The sequence below is a fragment of the Dendropsophus ebraccatus genome, chromosome 15 (assembly GCF_027789765.1).
Source record: "Dendropsophus ebraccatus isolate aDenEbr1 chromosome 15, aDenEbr1.pat, whole genome shotgun sequence".
In the NCBI taxonomy this organism is placed as follows: Eukaryota; Metazoa; Chordata; class Amphibia; order Anura; family Hylidae; genus Dendropsophus; species Dendropsophus ebraccatus.
Genome location: NC_091468.1, coordinates 63,991,348 through 64,016,269, shown reverse-complemented (window position 1 = coordinate 64,016,269; position 24,922 = coordinate 63,991,348). Strand labels below are relative to the sequence as shown.

At 43.0% G+C, this 24,922-nt stretch overlaps 1 protein-coding gene across 2 annotated transcripts in view; it reads right to left on the bottom strand.

Annotated features, from left to right (window-relative positions):
- Nucleotides 1-24,922, bottom strand: part of ARID1B (AT-rich interaction domain 1B) — a 316,413-nt gene that overhangs the window by 54,718 nt on the left and 236,773 nt on the right. For both annotated transcript variants that reach the window (XM_069955438.1, XM_069955439.1), the window contains exons 8-9: nucleotides 21,166-21,468; nucleotides 5,524-5,657 (exon numbers count right to left, since the gene is read on the bottom strand). In XM_069955438.1, the coding sequence (XP_069811539.1) occupies nucleotides 5,524-5,657; nucleotides 21,166-21,468 (437 nt within the window). The remainder of the gene's footprint in view (nucleotides 1-5,523; nucleotides 5,658-21,165; nucleotides 21,469-24,922) is intronic.

Below are 24,922 nucleotides of genomic sequence, written 5' to 3'. Positions count from 1 at the left end.
TGAGTGGCTGAGCAGACCTGAGACGTAGCATCTCGGGCGGCGTCAGACACCAGGAAGCGGCCGGGGACCGGAGCGCCGCGAGGTCCCATCAAAAAAGTGCCCCCCCACCGGAGTACCCCTTTAACTTTTATAGACAAAATATGGGGCGGTATTACTCATGCGCAGTGTATTCAAGTGTTGCAAACGTAACATATGCATCAGAGTTCCTGGAAATTATCATTGTGAGCGAGAGTTCACATTCTTTTCTTACTTCCAGGCCATCTTTCTGCCACGCTCTTATCATCTTCCGATTCAGAGTCCTGTATAGAGGTGTAGTCCCACAGGTACGGTGTAAGCAGGTAAAATCTCATCACCTAGCCTTATCAGGTCATAATTAATTGCCTATTGTGATAATAAGCCATTTATCCTTCTTGACTGGGAAAACCCCTTTAAAGGGATTCTCTAGCCCTACAAAAACATGGCCACTTTCTTCCAGAGACAGCACCACTTTTGTCTCCAGGTCAGGTGTAGTTTACAATTAAGCTCCATCCACTTCAAATGGAACCAAGCTGCAAAACCTGCCCCCAAACTGGAGACAAGAGTAGTGCTGTCTCTGGAGGAAAGTGCAACCACACCGCCAATCTACTTGATCCAAAACACAGGTAAGTAGGCGCAGGTCATCCACCAGATGAACCAGATAATACAGGATATAAAATTTAATTAGCAAAACAATGAAATACATAAAAGTAAAAGCAAAAAGCGTTTCCAGGCCGGACCGGCCTCTTCTTCAGGTGCAGAATTCTTCTGGAAGAAAGTGGCCATGTTTTTGTAGCGCTGGATAACCCCTTTAAGCCCAGTCACCAAAACTTCTCCCTAATCACTCAGATGGATGTTGCTTTTGCCCCTGCAGCATCTAAAAAGGTTCCAAGCTAAAAGCGGTGCAGAAAGGGTGTACAAGAATAATTTTATATTCCTATATAATTGCATCACATGTGGCAGAATTGCACTTTATCAATAGTATATATCAGTCATTGAAGGGTACCCATCACTATGCCCTGCCTTGTGCTCTCCACATGACGACACATGGCTTATGCCGGGGATCGGGTTATCTCGGCAATGACCCACAATGAGCAAGTTCCGAACTGGCCGGGCATGGGGTGTTGTCTCGGCAGCCCGATCCCCCGACGTGAGTTGAGGAGCACGTGGCAGCACATAGTGACAGACACCCTAAGGCATCTTTTTGCAAGTCACTTCTCATCTCAAGGTTACCGATTTAGTTTCTTTTCACAAACTGCAATAGATTTGTCTTCCCCAAAGAAAGCCTGAAGCAATAGTATCTCTGGAAAAGCCATTGATGTAGAAAACAAAAGCAAAGCAAAGAAACATGAAAGGTAGATTCCTATACAATGGACTCATCGTGTCCTTCTATCGTCTTATGTCCACAACTAGAAAAGAATGGACCCCATAGCAGGATTTTGTAAAAAAAAAAAAAAAAACTTTAGAAAAAAAACTTTGACATTCATAACTAAAAATGTCCTGGGTGGGAGTGGGGGGATGGGGATGGGGGGGGGGGTTCAGCTTAGTTTTGGCCAAATTGCCAATATTATCCCATCTGACTACTAGAGAAGTCCAATAGAAGAGCTGCCTGTGGAGGAGAGGAGTTTGTAGGATACAATACAATGGATGGCAGCTTTTTTTTTACATTTTATTTTAATTAAAGGGCTTTTTTTTTACATTGTTCCCCAGAACAAAAAGAAAAGAATTATGTGAGATATAAATGGATAGAACAAGAACAAGAGCATGACAATAGGTGCACCTTTCCTATACCACCGTCATGCACATGTAGTTCAGGTACCAGGGGTAATTTTGCCACAAAAAAAAGGGGTAGAGAGGTTTTTTTTGGTTTTTTTGAGAAATGTTCCTTCCTCTTCTCTCTCAAATTTGACATCACTTAGTCAATGAGCAATCAGAATGACCAGAACACACAGTCAAATTTCCTGGGTACTCCAGAAAATTAGTTTTTTCAAATTGTCTGTCAAAAATTATACAGATTTATAAATTACTTTTTTTTAAATTATTAAATATCCAGTCTTCCAGTACTTATCAGCTGCTGTATGTCCTGCAGGAAGTGGTGTATTCTTTCCAGTCTGACACAGTGCTCTCTGCTGCCACCTCTGTCCATGTCAGGAACTGTCCAGAGCAGCAGCAAATCCCCATAGAAAACCTCTCCCGCTCTGGACAGTTCCTGACATGGACAGAGGTGGCAGCAGAGAGCACAGTGTCAGACAGATTGAGGCTATAGACTTTGATGCAACATCACAGCCACTTGTTGTGTCCCACTGCCCAAGGCGGCTAGATGTATGGACACCATTATGAGTAGACGGACAATGGCCCAGATCTATCCCATATCTGTAACAGCCGTCATGGAAGCTGCACAGACAGAGAAATAAAAGCAATTCAGCTAAAGAACATGGGAAACAATTAAACTAATTGTGGCTTCAATTAAACCAGATCAGAAGCTACGGGCAGCAGTGAAATATCAAAGTGTTGCTGACGTTAAGTGTCCGGTGTCAATACGCGCACTGCTTACACTGACAGCAGGAAAGGTTTTAACCCCCTCGTGTAACAGCCAAATTTCATTTTTGCTCTTTCGTTTTTCTTCTTGTAAAAAGTCGTAGCACTTTCATTGTTTCTTCTATAGACCCATTTTCATGGGGGGGGGGGCTTACCTATATTCCTCAAGTCAGTACGATTACAATATCCTATATATAGCTTAAAACATTTTTTAAAAATTTGTTTGAAATTGATATTTTTTTCCCATTCCGATTCTGATGCAGATTCCACAAACAAATTTGATTTTTTGAAAAATAGGAAAAAGGGGTGGGGGCGATTTAAACTAACTATGAGATGGGATTTATTTATATTTAAAAAATAAATAAAAATTCTACACACTTTTATAGCCCCCCTAGGGCACCTCTATGAGCCATGATTGCTCATAGGGATCAATGCAGTACATATGTAATGCATAGATACATAATTTTTGCACTTGACTTCTACAGGCTGCTGAAGGCGCCGATCTCAAGAAGCCTGGAAGGTCTCAGAGACCACGGACTGCAATGAGAATGGACAGGATCCCTGGGATCTCACTGCAGGAAGCTATTCTCCCCACTGGACCACCAATGACAGGTCATAGGCTACTATAGTTATGTATAATCACAGTGCGGCATTGATGCCGGGGCCGCAGTGCAGTGTGGGAGGGCGGTGTTGGGTGAGTGGCGGGGCCGCTGGGACTGCGGGAGAGCGCGCAGGGGAGATTGGGGGGGGGAATGCCGGGGCCACATGCAGTGCGGGGGAGCCGGAGGGGGGAATGGCAAGTGAGCTGCGGGAGAGCACGTGGGATGAAAGGGGATGTTCCGGGTGAGTGCTGGGGCCATATTCAGTGCCGGGGGGGGGGGGGGGGGGGGGGGGGGGGAAGGGGGATTGACACGGATGAGCGCCAGGCATGGGGCCACAGTGCAGTGCTGGTGAGCACCAGGAGGGGGGCCGCGGGTGAGTGCAGGGAGGGGGGAGCGGGGAGGGAGCAGAGTGTGGGGGTGCTGCGGGTGGGTGCAGGTAGGGGGGGAGTGGGGAGGGAGCAGAATGTGGGGGTGCTGCGGGTGAGTGCAGGGAGGGGGGAGCGGGGAGGGAGCAGAGTGTGGGGGTGCTGCAGGTGAGTGCAGGGAGGGGGGGAGCGGGGAGGGAGCAGAGTGTGGGGGTGCTGCGGGTGGGTGCAGGTAGGGGGGGGAGCGGGGAGGGAGCAGAGTGTGGGGGTGCTGTAGGTGAGTGCAGGGAGGGGGGAGCGGGGAGGGAGCAGAGTGTGGGGGTGCAGGTAGGGGGGGAGCGGGGAGGGAGCAGAGTGTGGGGGTGCAGGTAGGGGGGGAGCGGGGAGGGAGCAGAGTGTGGGGGTGCTGCGGGTGGGTGCAGGTAGGGGGGGAGCGGGGAGGGAGCAGAGTGTGGGGGTGCTGCAGGTGGGTGCAGGTAGGGGGGGAGCGGGGAGGGAGCAGAGTGTGGGGGTGCTGCGGGTGGGTGCAGGTAGGGGGGGGGGGGAGCGGGGAGGGAGCAGAGTGTGGGGGTGCTGCGGGTGGGTGCAGGACACAGTGTGAGTGATGGGGGGCTGCTGTCACAGAGGGACACAGTGATCACCGGCAGTGTCCTCCCTCACTTCAGTGGACTGGGTTAGAAGCTCTAACCCAGCCCATTGAATAGACGGAGAACACATGATGCCGTCTCGGAGGGTCGGGGCCAGGAGCAGGGAGTGGTGACGGGTTGGACTGAGGTTTGATGATTCTCTGCCTTTGGTGAGGGTGAATGCATCTAGATAACAGCAAAACTGTGCAGAATACATAATACATTGATATTGGAAAGATGGAAAGCTAGGGGTGGGCAATGTATTAATGCAAAAATAATTTTGGGGGGAATACCCCTTTAAATATTAAACAAGTAATATGGATGAAAAAAGGGCAAACAGTGATATATGTTCAAAGACAATCATACTCAGCCACCTCCTATAATTTGGTTCCATAAGCAACCTACTCTTATTTATTTTACACCTATGGATCAGTACGATGGTTGGTGGGGAGACTACCACGCTGCCGCACTCTCCTCTCCCTGCTCTGTGTCTATGAGACCTAGATGGCTCCATAGACCTGTACAGGGAGTCCTTCCATGTCACTTTTTCTTTCAAATCAACTTGTGTCAGAAAGTTATACAGATTTGTAATTTACTTCTATTAAAAAATCTCCAGTCTTCCAGCACTCATCAGCTGCTGTATGTCCTGCAGGAAATGTTGTTTTGTTTCCAGTCTGACACCAGTGCTCTCTGCTGCCACCTCTGTTCATGTCAGGAACTGTCCAGAGCAGGAGAAGTTTTCTATGGGGAGTTGCTGCTGCTCTGGACAGTTCCTGACATGGACAGAGGAGGCAGCAGAGAGCACTGTGTCAGACTGGAAAGAATACACCACTTCCTGCAAAACATACAGCAAGTGATAAGTAATAGTTTTAACCCCTAGACGACCCAGGGCGTATAGTTACGCCATGGAAGTCTGTCCCCAGACGACCTAGGGCGTAACTGTACGCCCTGGGTGTTTCTCCCGCTATGAAGCGTGCTCTATCGGGGATTTGCTGCTGCTCTGGACAGTTCCTGACATGGACAAAGGTGGCAGCAGAGAGCAATGTTTCAGACTGGAAACAAAACAACATTTCGTGCAGGACATACAGCAGCTGATAAGTATGGGAAGACTTGAGATTTTTTTTATAGAAATAAATTACAAAACTCTGGCACTTTCTGACACCAGTTTTTTTTTTTTTTGCTGGAGTTGCCCTTTAAATAGAAAATCCACAGCGGCAGGTGAAGTATATAACATACACATAGAGATGACAGAAATATCCATGAATCTTAATTATAGTAAAGCAATTACAGACGGGGCAAATGGCGCATGCATGATGTTATATGCAAGTAGTAACCTGCTAAAATGAGTATGCACAAGTCACAGCTATAGTTAGTTACCTGCTGAGCTGTTCATCATGTTATACGGGGCCACTTGTGGGTTCATCATGCCGGCGCTGTTATTCATAGACTGGCTGTATGCAGAATTTGTTCCCATAAGGCCACTCTGATTCATGCCAGGAAAGCCACTTTGCCTGTTCGAACAGGAAAAAAAAAATATACAAAAATATTTACAAATAATTAAAAATAAAATAAAAAAAAACCCAAAAACATCACTCTCAGTATCAGGTAACATTTCTATAACCCTACACGGTGGGTGGATGACATATTCCTGGAGTTTTATTAACAGCTTAACGTGTTTGCCAGTAATACCACGTGCGCTCTTATAAATCGCACAAAAATAGGTTGCGGTAACTATGGCTATATCTGGATTTCTCACCAATAGTCACTGAAATGCGTGGGGGGGAAATGCGAATGTATTAAAATCAAAACACTGTCCCTGGAGTCAGATTGAAAGAAGGTGTTAATCACTATTGCTATAAAAGGTTCAGCAGCTGTCACATAATGCTTAACAAATGGCGATACAAGAAGAAATGTTTGGAGTACCTGTCACAACACGGCGTTGGGAACGGGGGAAACGTGTTTAGAAATTTAGAGTGCAACTAATTTAGAATAGGAAATATAAGAGCCCCGATGAGATCTCCCCCTTTAATTAAACAAATCAGCTGTTAATGGCTTCTGATTAAGAGAAAACCATCTTCAATGCAAAGTTCTCTAGATCCCCCCCCCCCCAAACCATAGTGGTAGTTCTTGCATGCAGAGAATGGGAAACCTAACCCAGGGATAGAGAACCTTGGCTCTCCAGCTGTTGCAAAACTACAACTCCCATCATGCCTGGACAGCCTTCGGCTGTCCAGGCATGATGTGAGTTGTAGTTTTGCAACAGCTGGAAAGCCGAGGTTCCCTACCCCGGACCTAACCTATGCTTTCTGCTTGGGCTCCTGAAGAAATCTTAAAGTGTCACTGTCGTTTAATTTTTTTTTTTTCTTTTTGAAGAAATCAACAGTCCAGGCGATTTTAAGAAACTTTGTAATTGGGTTTATTAGCCGAAAAATGCATTTTTATCATGAAAAAGCAGTTTGAAGCTCTCCCCCCTGTCTTCATGGTTTTCTATGGAGCGGGGAGGGGTGGAGGGCGATGAGGCACCAAAACAGGACAACAAAGAGTTAATGTACAGCTACATCACCGGGCTATCTCCTCTGAAGTCAGCATTGACCTCTCTGACCTCTGAATACCGGCTTTCACACAGCTCCCACTGTGTAATCCTTTGTTCTCTGCTCTCTGCTGGCGACTAATTTCCCTCCCCTCTCCATAGTTTACACAGGGCTCGACTGATGTAAAAGAGTGGAGATTTCCTGATAATGAGCAGTGGATGAGAGAGAGAAGGGGGGGGGGGACCTGGGGAAAGTCTTTTTAAATGCAGATAATGGCAGATTTGCCTAATAAACCCAATTACAAAGTTTCTTAAAATCGCCTGGACTATTGATTTCTGCAAAAAAAAAAAAAAAAAAACTAAAGTGACACTTTAGGCAAAGTAAAACCTCATGCACACGGTTCGGGCACGGTCCATATATATGGATAGTGTGCAATGCAACAGATTATTGGAACTCTCGTCATCATGTATCATTATGATGCCGGGAGCTCAAATCTTTGCGCTACTGCACTGATACCCGTATAAAGAGTGAAACAATTTCAAAGCTCCTGGTATCATAATAAAACATGATGCAGGGAGTTTTGAAAATCCATTCCATAGCACATCAGGGACCGTGCATGAGCCCTAACAAACATGATTTATATAGCATGGTGTCCAATAGTAATATTATCCCATTATCTCCAGATGGCAGACAACTGTATACACTATATAATGTTACGGACAACCAGATTACTACACAGTGACCTTACAGCTAGAACCTGGACTGCCTACTAGGACATGGTCATACAAATCCCAGACAGGGCCTGTTGATTCCTATCCAGTAGGCTTAAAGGTGTATCCCAAACACCAAGATTCCATAGGATTGTTAACAACAAGCGTTTTTTTTTTTTTTTTAAAGAGAATATTACAGATAAACTCCACAAACTGAGAATTGTTGTTGTTAGGAACTTTGAAAAAAGTTCTATTCATTACAGAACCATGAGTTTGTAAAGATGGTAGCTGCACATTGTAATACACATAGAAAACAAAAAAAGAGCCTATACTTACCTGTCCACGCTCCCCCAGGTTCCTTCTGCAGGTTTGCAGTGTCCCCTGCTGATCGCAGCCCGCTCAACCAATCACTGACTCAGACAGCATAGCGTCACGGCCTGTGATTGGCAGAGCAGGCGAACCTCTAGTCTCAGTCAGGAAGTGGAGGCGGCGGCTATCAGCGGAGGACACCAGGGGATCATGGACAGGTAAGTATGATGAGTGAACTTGCTGAACCGCACTAAAACAGCTAAATGCCTTCAATCAATCACTTAAAGTCCAGTTTGGACAAACCTGAACTTTACTTTAAAGTTTGGCGACCCTGCCAAACTCAATTTCGCTGTAGCCGATGTGTTAGCCCTAAATTGGTCACTGAACCACTGACAATGTAGTGTTTATTTTGCTAAAAAACAAAAAACAAAACTGTATTCAGTGTCAAGGAGGTGTGGCCTCAGGTGCTCTGTGCCCTACACCTCTGTGTTGTAATGCACGTCCCCCTTGCTGTTTGATGGATAAGCTCACATTTGTCTGCACGGTGATAACCAAGACCACTGCGCATGCACTACAACTGTAAGTAATGGAGCACATGTGGGCTGTGAAAAGGACTGGCCATTGGAAGGTGACCCCTGCTTGTCCCTGCTTTCTAATGATTTTTCATTTGAACAGGAACTGTCCGCTCAGCCAATCACTGGGACCTGGACGCCATAAGACTTGCAGCAGCAGCAGAGGATGGGGAGGTGAGTACGCCGTTTTTTTTTTTTTTTTTGTTTTTTTATTAAACTGGGAGGCATGAAAACAAATTATAAACATTATTTATTCTTGGAAAACCTCTTACAATTTTAGTAGAGTTTTGTTTATATATATATATATATATATATATATATATATTTTTTTTTTTTTTATTTATTTTTTTTTCTTTTACGTTTTTATTTTTGTCTAATTGCAGATGATGAAGAATGTCATCTTTTTAAACAAAAAAGTTAAAATAAAAAAATATCTGAGGTCAAACACTAGAAAGACATTAAAATCCCCCCACACAGCATAAGTAGTAACGCTGACCAGGGAGCCATTCACATAGAGCGCTTTACTGTCCGAGCAGCACGCCTCGCACGCCTACAACAATCCCTCCAAGGGAGTTAACTCTGCTGACCTAAAGTTATGCTTTATATTTATCCTCTAGAAAAGAACGCAGCTCTCTGGAGTGGAGTCCATGACAAGAAAAACTAATAAAAAGATCAAAGGACTAAAATAGATATTTATAAGACTGAGATGGGACGAAATGTGTCCCCAAAATACTATGCAGCATTATTAGTCCTTAGAGACTGACCCAATGCAACGTTAGCTTATACATTCTACAGCTGTCTATTATTATTACTATCATCATCATTAATTTATTTTACTTATTTACAAACTACAAACTCCATGTTTTATTATTGATTTATCGCACCGTATGCTTTGGTGCATGATCATCGAGTTACAGGACATGGACATCTACAGTATCGTCTGTTATTTACCCAAATATTGGCAGTTTTGAAACCTTTTATCTTAAGGGGAACTCTACCCCTATTACCGTTTCAAAATCTCCAGTGCTTATCAGCTGCTGTATGTCCTGCAGGAAGTGGTGTATTATTTCCAGTCTGACACAGTGCTCTCTGCTGCCACCTCTGTCCATATCAGGAGCTGTCCAGAGCAGCCGCAAATCCCCATAGAAAACCTCTCCTGCTCTAGACAGTTCCTGACATGGACAGAGGTGGCAGCAGAGAGCACTGTGTCAGACTGGAAAGAATACACCACTTCCTGCAGGACATACAGCAGCTGGTAGCTACTGGATGAGTGGAGATTTTTAAATAGAAGTAAATAACAAATCTATATTTGTCAGAGTTCTCCCTATAATTTCTTTCAGCCTAAGCTGAAATCATTGCTTTATAATGTAGAATAGCACAGGTTCCCAAATACACTCTAAACAAACTAAAATGCTTAGCCCATGCAGCGTTTAGTTATAGCTGATTACTTTTATAAATGCATTATCATAACTTATTAAAGGGATAGTTCTGAAAAAAGTACTTCTAATTAAAAAAAAAAACTTTCCAGTACTCATTAGCTGCTGCATGCCCTGCAGGAAGTGGTGTACTGTTTACAGTCAGACACAGTGCTCTCTGCTGCCACCTCTGTCCATGTCAGAGGTAGCACACCTTTTCATGGTAAGTGCAGATCTGCACATTGGTAAATATTTGGATAGTCCTGTGATTTTAATCAGAACATAGTGTGTACATGCTTTGGGTGCTCGGTAGGCAGCCACACACCTGGTGGTTTGATATAACCAATGCACACACCAGTATGTAACCTAACCTTTGCATTGTTACATAAAGTATTTATAGAATTTTTTTTTTAACATGCGCTTTACTGTACCCGTAATATGAAATACGAGGGAAGGCCACATAAGTGTAAGGGATGAAGCGGCCCGACACTTCACAAAGTGCACGATCAACAAAGCAGCAGCGTACTTCTCAGATGGGAGATGAAGGGTACATTTAGTTCATGGTCAGCAAAATCCATGGAGAAAGGATAACAAAACTCTTGAAAAATAAACGTATAAATTCCTTTGCTTCAAAGCAAAATGAAAAGCCTGACCTGGCACAACACAGTCGTAAGAGTTTTAGATGGCTACAAAATGTGTCCTTGCGTAACCACAAGATTGTCCTGCTCGGCAGAATATAAAAGGTAAATGGAACAGCAATAGCATTGAGGCACCAAGCTTTATCACGTCATTAAACGAGATTTCTGGCCGTCATAAAAACATGCTTAAAGCCTTGCAGATGGCCGTCTTGCTGGGTTCACGTCCAACTGACTTTTTGCGGACCGGAGAAGGTCACAAATACAAAGAACAATGGCTTTGTTTGGTGAAGCAAAAGAGAACCAAAGTCCTGGTTTTGGGAAATCTGATATGTTATTACTGCTAGGTAAGGCTGGGTTCACACTACGTTTTTGCAAACCCTGACTTCATCCGTTTTTGCAAAGAAAAAAAAAAAAAAAGAAAGATGCATTTGCGTGAATCGGCTTGGATCCGTTTTTCTATTGACTTCCATTATAAAAAAAAAGTGGATCAAAGCGCATCGTTTTTTTTTAACGTACACAAAAACATACTTGACCTTATTTTTGTGTGCGTTAAAAAAAGGATGCGTTTTGATCAGTTTTCTTTTTTCAGATTGCAAAAACGCAGTGTGAACCCAGCCTAAGGCTACAGTTACTTTTTTTAGACTGTATATGTCGTCTGCAATCCGCAAAAAATGTATCCGTAATGCATAGTATCAGTATTTTTTTTACGAATCAGCAAAAAATGGGAAGGTGAGTGGGAACGGTTTAAAATTAATCAGCTGTATTTTTTACGGATTTGTGGACATAACATCAATACAAATTACGGATCCACAAAAATGATGGATGCTCCCATAGACCTCTATGCCACAATAACGATCCCTACTACAGCTTGTCAGTAATTTTACGGATCCATAAATATAGGTACGCTGTGAAATCTCTGGGCCCTAAATTTGTTCGCAATTGATGATTCGGCAATAATGGACAAAAATATGGAACGTGTGAATGTAGCTTAAAGAGGATCTACCATCAGGTACCAGTGGGAGGGAATACCCTCCCCTTTATGACGTGGCTCCATTAATTCTAAAGGAGTCGCGTCATAGAGGGGCGGAGGATTCCTTCCACTGGGGGTGGGCCGGCCCGCCTCCTGTGCTTCAGCACCGGCCCGGTACCCGTTGATAGAATGTCGCCGTACACGTTGACTGGGCCACGGTTCCAAAAATGGACCACGGCATCGGTTTCCCCGTGACGGCGCTGCTAGATCCGTGGGTCAGATTAAAGTGGATTACCTGATGGTACATCCTCTTTAATGCTCCAAAGGGTTATAGTTTAGGGTTTATTTAAAGGAGAAGTCCGAGCAAATCTATTTTTTTTTAACAAGTGATGGGGAGGATAAAAAAAAAAAAGATGTGCTCTTACCTCCCCCGCTCCTGTTCTGATGGTCACGTACCACCGCTTGGGTCCCCAGCTACTTCCTGGTCTAAGCCGGACCGGAGTCGTGACATGTGTGGCCCACTCAGCCAGCCAGCGGACGAGGTGGGACCCCACTACGGCCCCTGACAGGCTAGGCAGACCGCATACATCCCAACCCGGGTCTTAGCACAGACCAGGAAGCAGCCAGGGACCCGAGCGGTGGTACGTGACCATAAGAGCTGGAGCGGGGGAGGCAAGAACACATCTTTTTTATCCTTCCCAGCACTTGTTAAAAAATAGAATTTCCCAGACTTCTCCTTTAACAGATAATGTGATAATAAATACCTCACAACTCCAACAACCTAGCACTCACACTGCTCATCACAGAGGTCACCTGCACTATTCCTTTTAGTAAAAGACAGGAGCAAGGCGACCTCTTTCTGGGCGGTGTGAGCGCTCTGGACTGTACTTACTGTCAGCAAAGATTTAGCTGACCACTAAGACTGAGCTGGAGGAGCAGAACAGCAAAGTATAGAACAGCGCGTAATCCGACCGGCCATCGCCGACCCTTTGTCCTAGCAGTCAGCTTTCACTTCAATACACATACCCAGACAGAGAACACTTTGCAATGGGCATGCGGTGACTTATGCACGCCGCTGTTATGAGATGGGATCTGAGCATGGTCGACTAGAAGGAAAACAGCCTACAGGACACGTCATATGGCAACCGGCATGAAACAAAATTCGGCCTGTATGGGTAAGCCTGCCTGTCAAAAATGATTGACTTTTAATATTACGTTGTATTTGCAGATGCCCCCCCCCCCCCCCCCCCCCAATTAGGCTCTTCAAATTTCACAATGCATTTTTGGTCTGGAAAAAAAAAAAAACAAAAAAAAAAACAGAATAACTGCCAGCAGTTTTCCCTGCGTTTTGGCAGTTTTTCTGTCATTTTCTCAAATTAGTAATAGCATTTTTATCACTGACATTTTTACCCATGCATTTTTTTCAGTATGTGATTCCAGGACTTCTATTGAAGAATTGGGGTAAAAAAAAATAAAAATCTGGCATTTATATCCACCCTACAGATGTCTATGTGGGACAATTTGTTAAAGTGAATCTGTTACTAGGTGTATACCACCTTAAATGAGGGCAGCATAAACTAGTGACAAAAATGCTGAACAGATCGGTGTATTACCTCCATCTTTTTGTTCAGCTGTTCTCCTAATATGCAGAAGAATAGGATTCTTGCCACACCCCTCCCCAGCCCTCCAGCTGCTCATGAATATCCAGGACTACTAAGCTCACACACATAATGGAGAGGACTACTTATTGTCCATGTTATTCAGGAGAGTAGCCACGGGATTTAGCCGGGTTGAAGCAAAAAGGACCTGGTTAGGCGCTGGACGGTATTAAGATTAATATGGTATACTGCGAAATAATTTATACATAAACTTATTCTTTATGAGACAATAAATTATTTCGCAGTATACCATATTGTTCTTAATATACACCATTGGAGGTACCCTTTAAATATCCTGTCTATTCTTCTCAAACTTTTTTTCAAACAAATTAATTAACTTTAAGGCCAAATAATAGTAAAGGCGTGAATTAACTATCCATTTTTAATTACTTTACTTTTAGGCTACGACGTTTGTTTACTTAAAAACAAATATTTAGGTAAAATTAAATTATGTTCCTAATTATTAGAAAAGGAGAAGTAAGGAGAGTAACTATACTATAACATCCCCTCTCTTTTGGTAGAGAGACTACACTTTTTTTTTTTTTATTCTTTTTTATTTTCTTATATCTTAAAATAAGTGTTTGAAAATATACATCCATTTATCAAATCGTCAAAAACCTTACAAAATTTCCTTCTTTCCAACTTTAACGCATACAAAAGCATTTAAGTAGAAGAAACAGATATTCCTCTTCAATCACTTAAAAGGAAAACCCAACATACCATTTTCTCCATTTCATCCCCCACCCCCCCAGTCCCCCCTTAAAACCTAGCACCTAACAATGATTTTCCCTTTTAATGGTTCGCCAATTCACCAATTAATCCATTCTTTATTATATTTAACTTCAGCTTTTTCTCCCATCCCAACTGAAATCGGGGATTGATCGGGATTATTAGATAACTTTTTTATACCGTGCACCATTCCTTCCCATCTTACATCCAAAATTAGCCCTGGATAATCCCTTTAAAGGAATCAGACATTGGCATGAAGGGAAGCTAAAGGTAAAGTCTTCTTTCTTAAAGATTTTACCTAATGTGATATGTTCATCCTGTTTGAGACTAGCAATAGATACAGACAATGAAAAGTAAAAAAAAAAATAGTAAACTAAAGGAAACAAAAAAAAGGGACAATATTAGATATAAAAGGTGCTGTTTGTTTTATAGATCCCTCAATATTTTTATTTTATTTTTATTTTTTTAACCTAAATTCCTGAATGTTACTTGCTCTTCATATAATGACATGTAATGTGTATTCTTCTTCTTTATGTCCAGTGTTCTATGACCCAGAAACAAAAGGCTAAAGAAGTGTTTTCTTTTCAGTGCTTCAGTCTGCATGAATGATAACTGTGTGACCTAAAGAAATCAGAAACTGACAAACCACATAAACCGCTCCGGCAGAGGCAACAAATACAAAAGCATTTCTAATCTTTCTGGAAAAAGACAAGATCATTGTCCTCTTTAGAAGCTTAAAAGAGACTGAAGAACGCCGCGCTATGTATAAATTCAAGGTCAAAGACACCTTTCTTGAAAAAGTCAGTTCTGAGTAACCGGAGCAGAAAACATTGCATTCATGGTAACCACGTATGTCACAGAACACTTTTCTCAGACAAAAAACACATAATATGACAATCACAAAAGGCAAAAAGTGAAATGAGTAGCACAGTTCTCGTGAAGGACCATCACAGCCACCCTTGCAGGCATGAAGGGCAGAGACCATGAGCCATGCGGGATACAGTGGCAATGCCTAATAGACATGCACTTCCTATCACCCAGGTTAGTCACAGTACAACTTGTTAATCTGGTGTAACACCTCCACTGCTAGCAAACACACCACAGCAGGGAACACATGCCACAAAAAGGCAAAGAAGAAGCACAGAGTCAGTACGCAAACAGTTAATAAAAAATAAAAGAAACAAAAAACAACAAAACATAACAAAAACTAATGGCCAGGGTCCCAAAGCAAGGACAATTCTACCTACCCGTACTGATCAGGTTGATGCATCATTGGAACCTGAGAGTTGCCATAGTTGGGATGCTGAGAGGAAAACATGGGGCGTCCGCCGGCCCCAGACTGGCTGGGATAAGCAGGCGACCTAATGTATGGCGGCCTAAAGCAGGACAAAAGAACAGGCTACTTTGGATTTGCACTTTAATCAAATGAGCCAAAAAAAAAACAAAAAAAAAAACACATCTAACCAGCAGAAACACCCAATAGAGAGAAATCAGACAACATTTTATAACACAAGGGAAGCTCGACAGGGAAGGCTAAGAGAGTCTTTAGAAGGAGGCCAGAAAAAAAATGTTGTGGGTTCCTAATGATGGACTGATGTAATACGCTCAGCCATACTTTAACAATGTTTTCAAAATTTTGTATAAATGAGTAACTCAATAAATATTATTATTAGTGGCTAGATCCTCCAGAATAGAAAGCTATAGTAAGGAGAAGTCTAAAATTTAACATCCCAGTAACCCAAGAACTTGTCACTAGGACGTGACTCTCGGACAGTAGATCGAGTAGATTGGCATTAATATTAAGAGCCAATAACATGGCTGCACATCCCCTATTACATGGGGAAAGGTGGGGCCCATTAACTATTAGGGTATGTGCACACTGAGGAAAACACGCCAAGGATTTGCGGCGGATTCTGCCGCTCGTCCCCCGCACGCTCCCGCTTCACTCTCCGCCTGTGCCATAGACTCCATTCTATGGTCAGGCAGATTCCGCTGCGGATTTAGGTACCACCACTATATAGGCTGCGGATTTAGGTAGAACCACTACATAGGCTGTGGATTTAGGTACAACCACTACATAGGCTGCGGATTTAGGTACGACCACTACATAGGCTGCGGATTTAGGTACAACCACTATATAGGCTGCGGATTTAGGTACAACCACTATATAGGCTGCGGATTGAGGTACCACCACTATATAGGCTGCGGATTTAGGTACAACCACTATATAGGCTGCGGATTTAGGTACAACCACTACATAGGCTGCGGATTTAGGTACAACCACTATATAGGCTGCGGATTTAGGTACAACCACTATATAGGCTGCGGATTTAGGTAGAACCACTACATAGGCTGCGGATTTAGGTACAACCACTATATAGGCTGCGGATTTAGGTACAACCACTACATAGGCTGCGGATTTAGGTACCACCACTACATAGGCTGCGGATTTAGGTACAACCACTACATAGGCTGCGGATTTAGGTGCCACCACTATATAGGCTGCGGATTTAGGTACCACCACTGTATAAGGCTGCGGAATTAGGTACAACCACTATATAGGCTGCGGAATTAGGTACAACCACTATATAGGCTGCGGATTTAGGTACAACCACTACATAGGCTGCGAGGTGCCAGGACTGGATCCAGCTTTTCCCAGCACCCGGGGTGGAGCGGCAAAAAGTGAATAAGATGGTTTGCTGTGGCATAGCTATGTGCTGATGGCAAACTGTTGCTGTCAGGAGACTTGTATGAGGACACTATGGCCAACGGGGACACACGAATGACTTCAGCTTTCTGTATCTGGGAAACCCCCCTTTACCTGCATCTGATGAAAACATAACATAGCAAAACCAGGTAAAAGGCAATCCCATTACTGCCCTATTCTCAAAGGACATCCAAGTAAGTGACAGACCTAACAAAAGCTACTTGCTACGCAAGGGTATGTAACCACTATGGAACACGTGGGGAAATTTCAAGCGGCGGCTGCAAGGCGGACTCCTCTTAAAGTTCTGCCTGTCCTATTGACTCAATGATATTCTGAAGCTCAATCCACTGTTTGCCCCTGAATTTCCATTGTTTGAACGTACCCTAAAGGGGTATTTCCACCTGAAGCAGATATCCTCAATCAATAGGGGATACCAAACTGATCTGTGGGGATCTGACCACTGGGATCCCAAGTGGCCCAGAGAAGAGGAACAAAAATATTTCTGCGGTGAGTAAGTGCACCGCACATGCAAAGCCAGTGGTTCCTTCATTCACCATGCGGCCAACACTGTCAAATGCTAAACAATTTATCCTTGTTCTTATTGGTTGGTTTATCCCGATGCTATGGATAGAGGACACTTCCTTCTGTTGGGAACACCCCTTTAAGGCTGTGTTCTCACTTCATGAACATCTCGGTTGGGTTACAGGACCAAGACAGGTTATTAAGTTTGGGGTTATTTAGTTTAGAAAAAAGACGTCTTAGGGGAAATCTGATTATAATGTACAAATATATGAATGGACAGTACAGAGATCTTTCCAGTGATCTTTTTACTCCTAGGCCTGTACCCATGACAAGGGGGCATGCTCTATGACTGGAGGAAAGAAGGTTTCGCCACAAGCACAGATGTGGATTCTTTACTGTAAGAGCAGTGAGACTGTGCACCTCTCTGCCACATGATGCTGTCGCGACTGACTCACTTAATAAGTTCAAGGGAGGCCTGGATGCTTTTCTCGATAAATATAATATTACAAGTTATGGACACTAGATTACATGTGATAGGATGCTGATCCAGGGATTATTCTTGCCATTTTGCAGTCTGGGGCAATTGGCATTTGCCTCATGAGAGTTTTTGCCCTCCCTTGGGTCAGCACAGTAGGGTTTCTGTAGGTTGAACTTGATGGACTCTTGCCTTTTTTTAACATTATTCACTATGTTACTATGCTCTTTGTTAGCTGCAGTCTTTTTAACAAGACGGCCACGTTTCCATCATATGTTCCCGGAGTAGGAACATAGCCTGAGTCTCATATGTTGTTGGTTCTAAAAACATTTGACGGTTTTAATTTTCTTTCGTATCCCATCAAACTCACTGATCTCTTCCCTACCTGGCTAAAAGCACATCAGACAATGGTTTGCAACTCTTCTGTTTTGGTTCCCACCATGCTTAGGTCATGTGTCACAATAAGGAAGATGAAGCAGAAGTAGAGGATGTAGAGAAAGGTCAGAAATATAGAGGCATCGTGGAAGATTTAGGCTATTTTTTTTAGATAAAAATGGCCATTACTTATGATCATGATTAGAGATGAGCAAATTTACAGTAATCTCTTTGTTAGGCTAGGTTCACACTGTGTTTTTGCAATCCTTTTTTTCATCCGTTTTTTTCAAGAAACGGATGCATTTGTGTGCACCCGTTTTGATCCGTTTTTCCATTGTAAAAAAAACGGATGAGTTTATTTTTAACGGACGCAAAAACTTAGCTGACACTACTTTTGTGTCCGTTAAAAAAAAACCGGATACGTTTTGATCCGTTTTTTTTTACAATGGAAGTCAATGGAAAAATGGATCAAAACGGATGCACACAAATGCATCCGTTTTTTTCATCCGTTTTTTGCAAAAAAACGGATTGCAAAAACGCAGTGTGAATCCAGCCTTAGCTCGGCAATATGCTCACCAGCCGGCTGCCTTTTAACTCAGTGCCGCTCCTCCCAGGGTGCCTGGAAAAGCTGGAACCAGTCCTTGGAAACTTCTCCCAGTATCCCAGGACTGAATAGAGCTTTCACCGGCACCCAGAGCAGAGCGGCACTGAGTTAAAAGGCTGATAAACCGACTGCCAAGCTGACAAAGCGTTTTGCTGTTTCACCTAAAAATACGTTGTTGGAACATAGCCTCAAACATATGCTAACCTGACCAGGAAAATCAATAGCCTATCCTGCGTATACAGTATCAATAGTTTTTTTCCTGGACAACCCTTTCAGGGACATTAGGCTTCATACACTGTTCAGATTTGCACAGTATTTTACATATGTATTTAACACAATAACCATGAGCAGATTTTTTCTTTTATCCACTACTTTTTTTGGCTTAAAAACAATGACCATCTCTACATTGTACGCACGAGGCCTTGAAGCAAAATGGATTGCATAAAATGTGTTTTTTGTTTTTCAAATCCCATACAGCCTTTTTTAAAATCACTTAAAATACCAATACTAACCTAAAATAATCATTGAGCATAAGGGTCCATTTACACGGAAAGATTATCTGACAGATTATCTGCCAAAGATTTGAAGCCAAAGCCAGAAACAGACTATAAACAGAGATCAGGTCATAAAGGAAAGCCTGAGATTTTTCCTCTTTTCAAATCCATTCCTGGCTTTGGCCTCAAATCTTTGGCAGATAATCTGTCAGATAATCTTTCTGTGTAAATGGGCTCTAAGCCCTCTCAATTAACTGCATTTTAAAAGAAAAGTGTCCCCAAGTGATGGATGCACAACCACATAATGACGGTCCTGTCAGTGGATGTTACCACCAGTGATGAATTGGAGCACGGCAGCAGGGTGATCCACTCCCCGAATGACCACTAATTTTGAAAATGTAGTCTCATAGACTGTTGGAATTAACTGTTACGGAGATACAGCTGGGGAGTGGATGGCATGGCCACCATGCTCTCTCTCTGACTACATCTCCTGATCACAGCAGGTCTTTACGGTTATCCACACCATCCATAAACTAAGATGTTAACCATTACCTATATATTCCTGTATAAAACTTGTCTTCTTTCTGCTCTAAGATAGCTTAATTTGAACTGTGGACTGTGTCACCAAGGCGGGGCTTCACGGCAGGTTGGCCCCGCCTAGGTGACACTGTCCACCACAGTAAGGGAGTATAACAATATCACTTTAAAGTCACTGATCATGTATGGGCACTTTGAACAACCGTAACCCTCTATATGAACTTAAGTGTATGTAGCTGGATTGGTCACAGCGGTCATCATTTAGCAAATTTTTTTAACCACCAATCTACTTCTTTGTAACATGTATGGTTGTCTTATAAAGCCTTTGAGAACCTGCTAAAGAGGACCTGTCACCCCCCGTGCCGGGGTGACAGGCTCCCGACCCCCTGTTAGATCCCCCTATACTTACGTGATCCCGCCGGGTCCCGCTTCCTGAGCCGGTCAGGTCCCGGAGATATCAGCGCTCGAAGCCCGGCGCGCGTGCTGAGAGATGAGTCCGATGCCCATAGAGAATGACGGAGCATCGGACTCCCCATTCATTCTCTATGGGCGTCTGACTCTGCTGTCAGCACGCGCGCCGGGCTTTGGGAGCTGATATCTCCGGGACCTGACCGGCTCAGGAAGCGGGACCCGGCGGGATCACGTAAGTATAGGGGGATCTAACAGGGGGTCCGGAGCCTGTCACCCCGGCACGGGGGGTGACAGGTGTCCTTTAAACATTCAGGGGTATTGCAGAACTAATATATATATATATATATATATATATATATATATATATACACTGTATATATATAGCCTAGGGAAGTAGAAAGTGTTGAAAAAAAAAACCAAACCCTATACTTACCCACCCCCTGTTATTCTGCATCCGGCCTCCCGCTATTTTTCTAGTCACCTGGCTTCCAGGACGAGAGTCTGGAGCAGGACCTATCCTGCCCACTCTGCCAAGCACCTACAGATTAGGGACGTTGCTGTGCCAGTAATTGGCTCGGAGTGCTTGTCTTGGAAGTAGGCTGAAAAGATGAGCGGTAGGTAAGCAGAACAACAGAAGCTGTTGCGGGACCAGTGGGTGATGGGGGACCAGGGGTAGAAAAGTATTGGTTTCTTTTCTATTTTTACACACTCACAGATTTTTTTTTAATTGATGGAATACTCAAGTTTTGTAAATTATTTTCTTATAAAAACATGTATTTCGAGAGGAACATATTGAGTTTTATTCCTCAAGAGAATGCAAAAAAATATTAACTGATCATTCCAGCCTTGGCACAATAAGTATCCGGGTTAGACAAAACAATCATGGTAACTGTATATCAAACTTACATATCATTCACAAGTTGACTTGTCAGATTTGCAGGAATAAATTTTGTAAGTCTATGTTCAGGCGTAATTTTTTAAACCTCATTTTAAAAACGTTAAAAAAAAAAAAAAAAGAAAAAGTCGGAAACATAAGTTTAAGGGACTAGTTTTGGTCTGTTGTTTGGTCTGTTAATGGCCCCAAAAAAGTAAGTTTTTGCTGTAGCCCCCCGCCCCCCCTCCAGTAAAAATAGATCCAAACGCAATAAAAAAGAAACACTTGAAAATGTGAGACTTTTTGATTTTAAACCTTAAAATACACTGTGTGAGCATAGCCTAATATGTATCTCAAACTACAATGTTAAATATTGAAGACGTTTTTTTGCACATTGATGACTTGATTGTTGTTTGCGAAAGACAAAAATTGCAGGAATGGGGTGTTTCATGAAAGACATTATATTTGCATCACTTTACCGAACCTACCTATTCTGTGCAGAATTAGCAGCTGCCTGCATCACTGCCGCTGCCGCCTCCTGGGCCTTACGGTTCACAGTGGGCATGGGGGGACCCATGCCTGGACTTCCTTGCTGAGGGTTGGGAGTTATACTGCCCATGTTTCCTGGATACGGCCGGCTCTGTACTGCATTTCCAGGCATTCTTCCCATGTTTATGGAGCTGCCTGGTCCATGGCCATGCATTTGGCTGTTTGCATTCATGTTCATGCCTGGGCCAGGACCACTGTAGTTCGTGTTTGGTACTCCAGTATATGATGGCGGTCTTGAGTAACTTCCTTAAATAATAAAGACGATGCAAAATGTTACAATCTTAGATTAATTACATTCATACATTATTTTTTTTTTAACTTGGCCTCAATGGGTCGCAATAATTGATGGACTGTCAGGGTATGTGCACACAGAGTAATTCTGATGGAAACTCCGTCGCAGAATTCTCAGCCCGCGCCCGTTATTTCTGCCAAAGAATGAACTTGATAATTCTTTGGACGGATGAAAGAATCCGCCAGTGCATAGAATGAAGTCTATGACATGGGCGGAACGGGCGCGAGCTGAGAATTCCGCGACGGAGTTTCCATCAAAATTACTCAGTGTGCACATACCCTTAGAGAAGTATTCCACTCAAAACTTTTGATATGTTACTGCCCATGGTGAGAAGAATAATTTATTGCCCACTTGTTATTATCTATTCAGTCTCCTTCCCCCAGTTCTGAGCTGCTTCTTTCTGCTAAAGACACAAAAAACGGTTTGTCAGCTTTTCTCTTAGTCTCCCCCTCCTCCCCCCTCCCTTCTGAGACAGCTAGTGTATAAAAAAAGTCCCTGGAAGACTTTATCTGCAACATTGTAGCTTCGTTGTAATGCTGAGGTTGAGTCGCTGATGAGCTCACCGTAATAAATTCTCCCACATTACAAAAATGCTACAATGTTAAAGATAAAGCCTGCCAGGGACTTGTTTACATCAGTCGTCTCAGAAAGGAAAGGAAAAGGGAGAGAACTGCTCACACACAGATTTTTGTGTCTTCAGCAGAAAACAGCATCTGAGAACTGGGGGCAGGAGACTGAATAGATAATAGCAAGTATGGAAGGAATTGTTAGTCTCAACATGGGCAGCAACATATCAAAAATTACGTTTCAGTGGAATACCCCTTTAAATATGCTGTATCATTAAGCAGTTGCCAAATGCGCAACATAATCTCCCTCTATGCAAGTCATACACCCGAATAATAAGAGACAAAATATAACAGAAAAGAGAGATTAAGGAACGTGATCCAGAAAAGGACTGACCCTTCAAAAAAAAAAAAAAAAAAAAAAGGGGGGGTAATTGTACAAATGCATAAAATGCATCTAGAAGGAAATTTTCACTACAATGTCCTTTTACAAAAGCAGATTTTTCGGCGGCCTCGAAAAGCCATCGGCAAAATAATGGGTATTTTCATGTAATTTATTGCAGCTGAAGCAGCATCTCCAGCCTGCAGCATGAACCCCCCGCCAGCATTTCTAGACATCAATCACTTAATCACAGTACTCAAGCACTTTAGTGAAGAGGTTAAAAATTGGGAATAATAAAAATGCACAAAGCTTTTCGAGGGAAAAAAAAAAAAAAAAAGCTGGAGGGCGTAAGTTAACCTACATTCATTTTTGAATAAAACTTACTACTGAACTTGGCTAGGCCTGTGAGGCAGCATGCCAGATTCCAAATCAAAGCCATCACTGATCTTTTTTATTTATTTTATTATTTTATGCACCTTGAGCTTTTCATATGCAGCGTTGCTTATTATGTGTCAAGAATCCGGCGAGAGATACTAGACATTCTGTCCAAATAATGACAGACATTGCACTGAGGTATTCGGGGAGAGCTGGATTGACACATACACAAGATGAAAGGTTTTCCTGTCAATTCTTCCAACCCAACACGATGGAAATCACATGCCATAGAGCTATACTGGGGCTACACCACCGGTCTGTATAAATTCTAGTCTTCTATAGCTAAATATAACACAAAATGACTAGATAAGAGAACAAATCATTATTCAGCTCTCCTCCCCCTAGAAGCACATAGAAAATCCAAAGATGATTTCTAAATAGCCAGAGTTTTTGCCTTTTATCTTTTTGAAATTGCACAGTCCAATACCGAACTGCTTAAAGAGACAGTATTCCATCAAGGAAACTGATATCCCCCATTTGTGTACGGGGCGCTCAGCAGTGGTGTCGCTTTCATAGAGGCAGGGAAGGCAGTTGCTATGGGGCCCTTGGAGGGAGGGGGCCCAGGATGCACAGGGAAGATAAGAGCCTCCTGTGTCCTTTTGCTTAACCCCTTATGTACTGCAGTGTGTAAGTGACCCAGTGTTCTCTTACATGCTGCAACACAAAAAAGGGTTAACAATTCGCTCTCTGCCTCACTACTCTGATAACCTCTGACCTCTGTTCTCTGAGCTCCTGCAGAGGTCAGGGGTTATCAGTGCAGGAGTAGTAAAGGAGAGAGCTAATTGTCTTCTGTATTAACCCTTTGTTTGCGTTGCAGCATGTAAGAGAACACTGGGTCACTTACACACTGCAGTAAATAAAGGGTTAAGCAGAAGGTAGTCTGCTCCTGCACCTATGTATATAACCATGAGGCTCCTAATAGGCTGTTATAGTTATATACAGTGGATGGACAGAACAAGCAGACATTGGCTTTCTCCTGTCAGTCACTGTTGTGGCTGCACGCAGGATTCTGCCTCTGGCCACAAGAGATTTTTTTGGCCACATCAACAAGTATATATATATATATATATATATATATATATATATATATATATATATATATTTTATTTTTTTTTAAATTTATATAGTGTGTGGGGGAGGGGGCCCCATACAGTTTTTTGCTATGGGGCCCCATGAATCCTAGCTACACCCCCGGTGCTCAGTATAAGGGTAAGTCTCTTACCTTCATCCTCGGCACAGTTTTTGTGTGTGTATCTAATAGGTATATATAACTCTAATAATTATATTATATTTTTGTATATTTAATAGTTACTGTATATCCACAGGCTAATTGGACGGCGGGACTCCCACCCTCTGTGCACCGATCTTGCCCTGGGTCGGCTGGGGGAGCCAGCCAGTGCTCTAAATCGCATGAGTAGCCTGTGGATATAACTACTAAATACACAGAAACTGCGCTGATGATGAAGGTAAGAGACTTACCCTTATACTCAGCACCCCGTACACAAAAGAGGGACATTTTTAGATGTAAACCACCAAGAGGGACCAAGTAATTTTCCAAATCACCAGACTTCTCCTTTAAATTGAATGTACCACTTCCATTAGTTCTTTCGATCTGGGCTGGTTTATCTATATGCAAATGAAGTTGCCTGTTCATATTACCTCTCCTGGGTGATACGCCGCCTTCTGAATCAAGTCTGGCCCCAGAGGAGCTATTGGAGGGCGCGGGTCCCGCCTCCAGGGCACCAAGTGGCCTCATTTGAATACATAGAAACCAGTGCAGGTCACAGGAATCGGGCAGCGGTTTGAAAAATGGATGGCACCACCATGACCTATGAGCTGGTGCCAACCACGTTGTATGGCAATATCTTTTTTAATAATGGACTATTATTCGATTTTAGATCACTGTTCTACTGTCTGTCTTTGGAACTGTACTGATCATGCATAATTACTATTGGATTTCTATTCCTGATTGGGCTGATTATATATTAGAAAAGGCTTACAAGCTTAAAATCCTCTTTTAATGT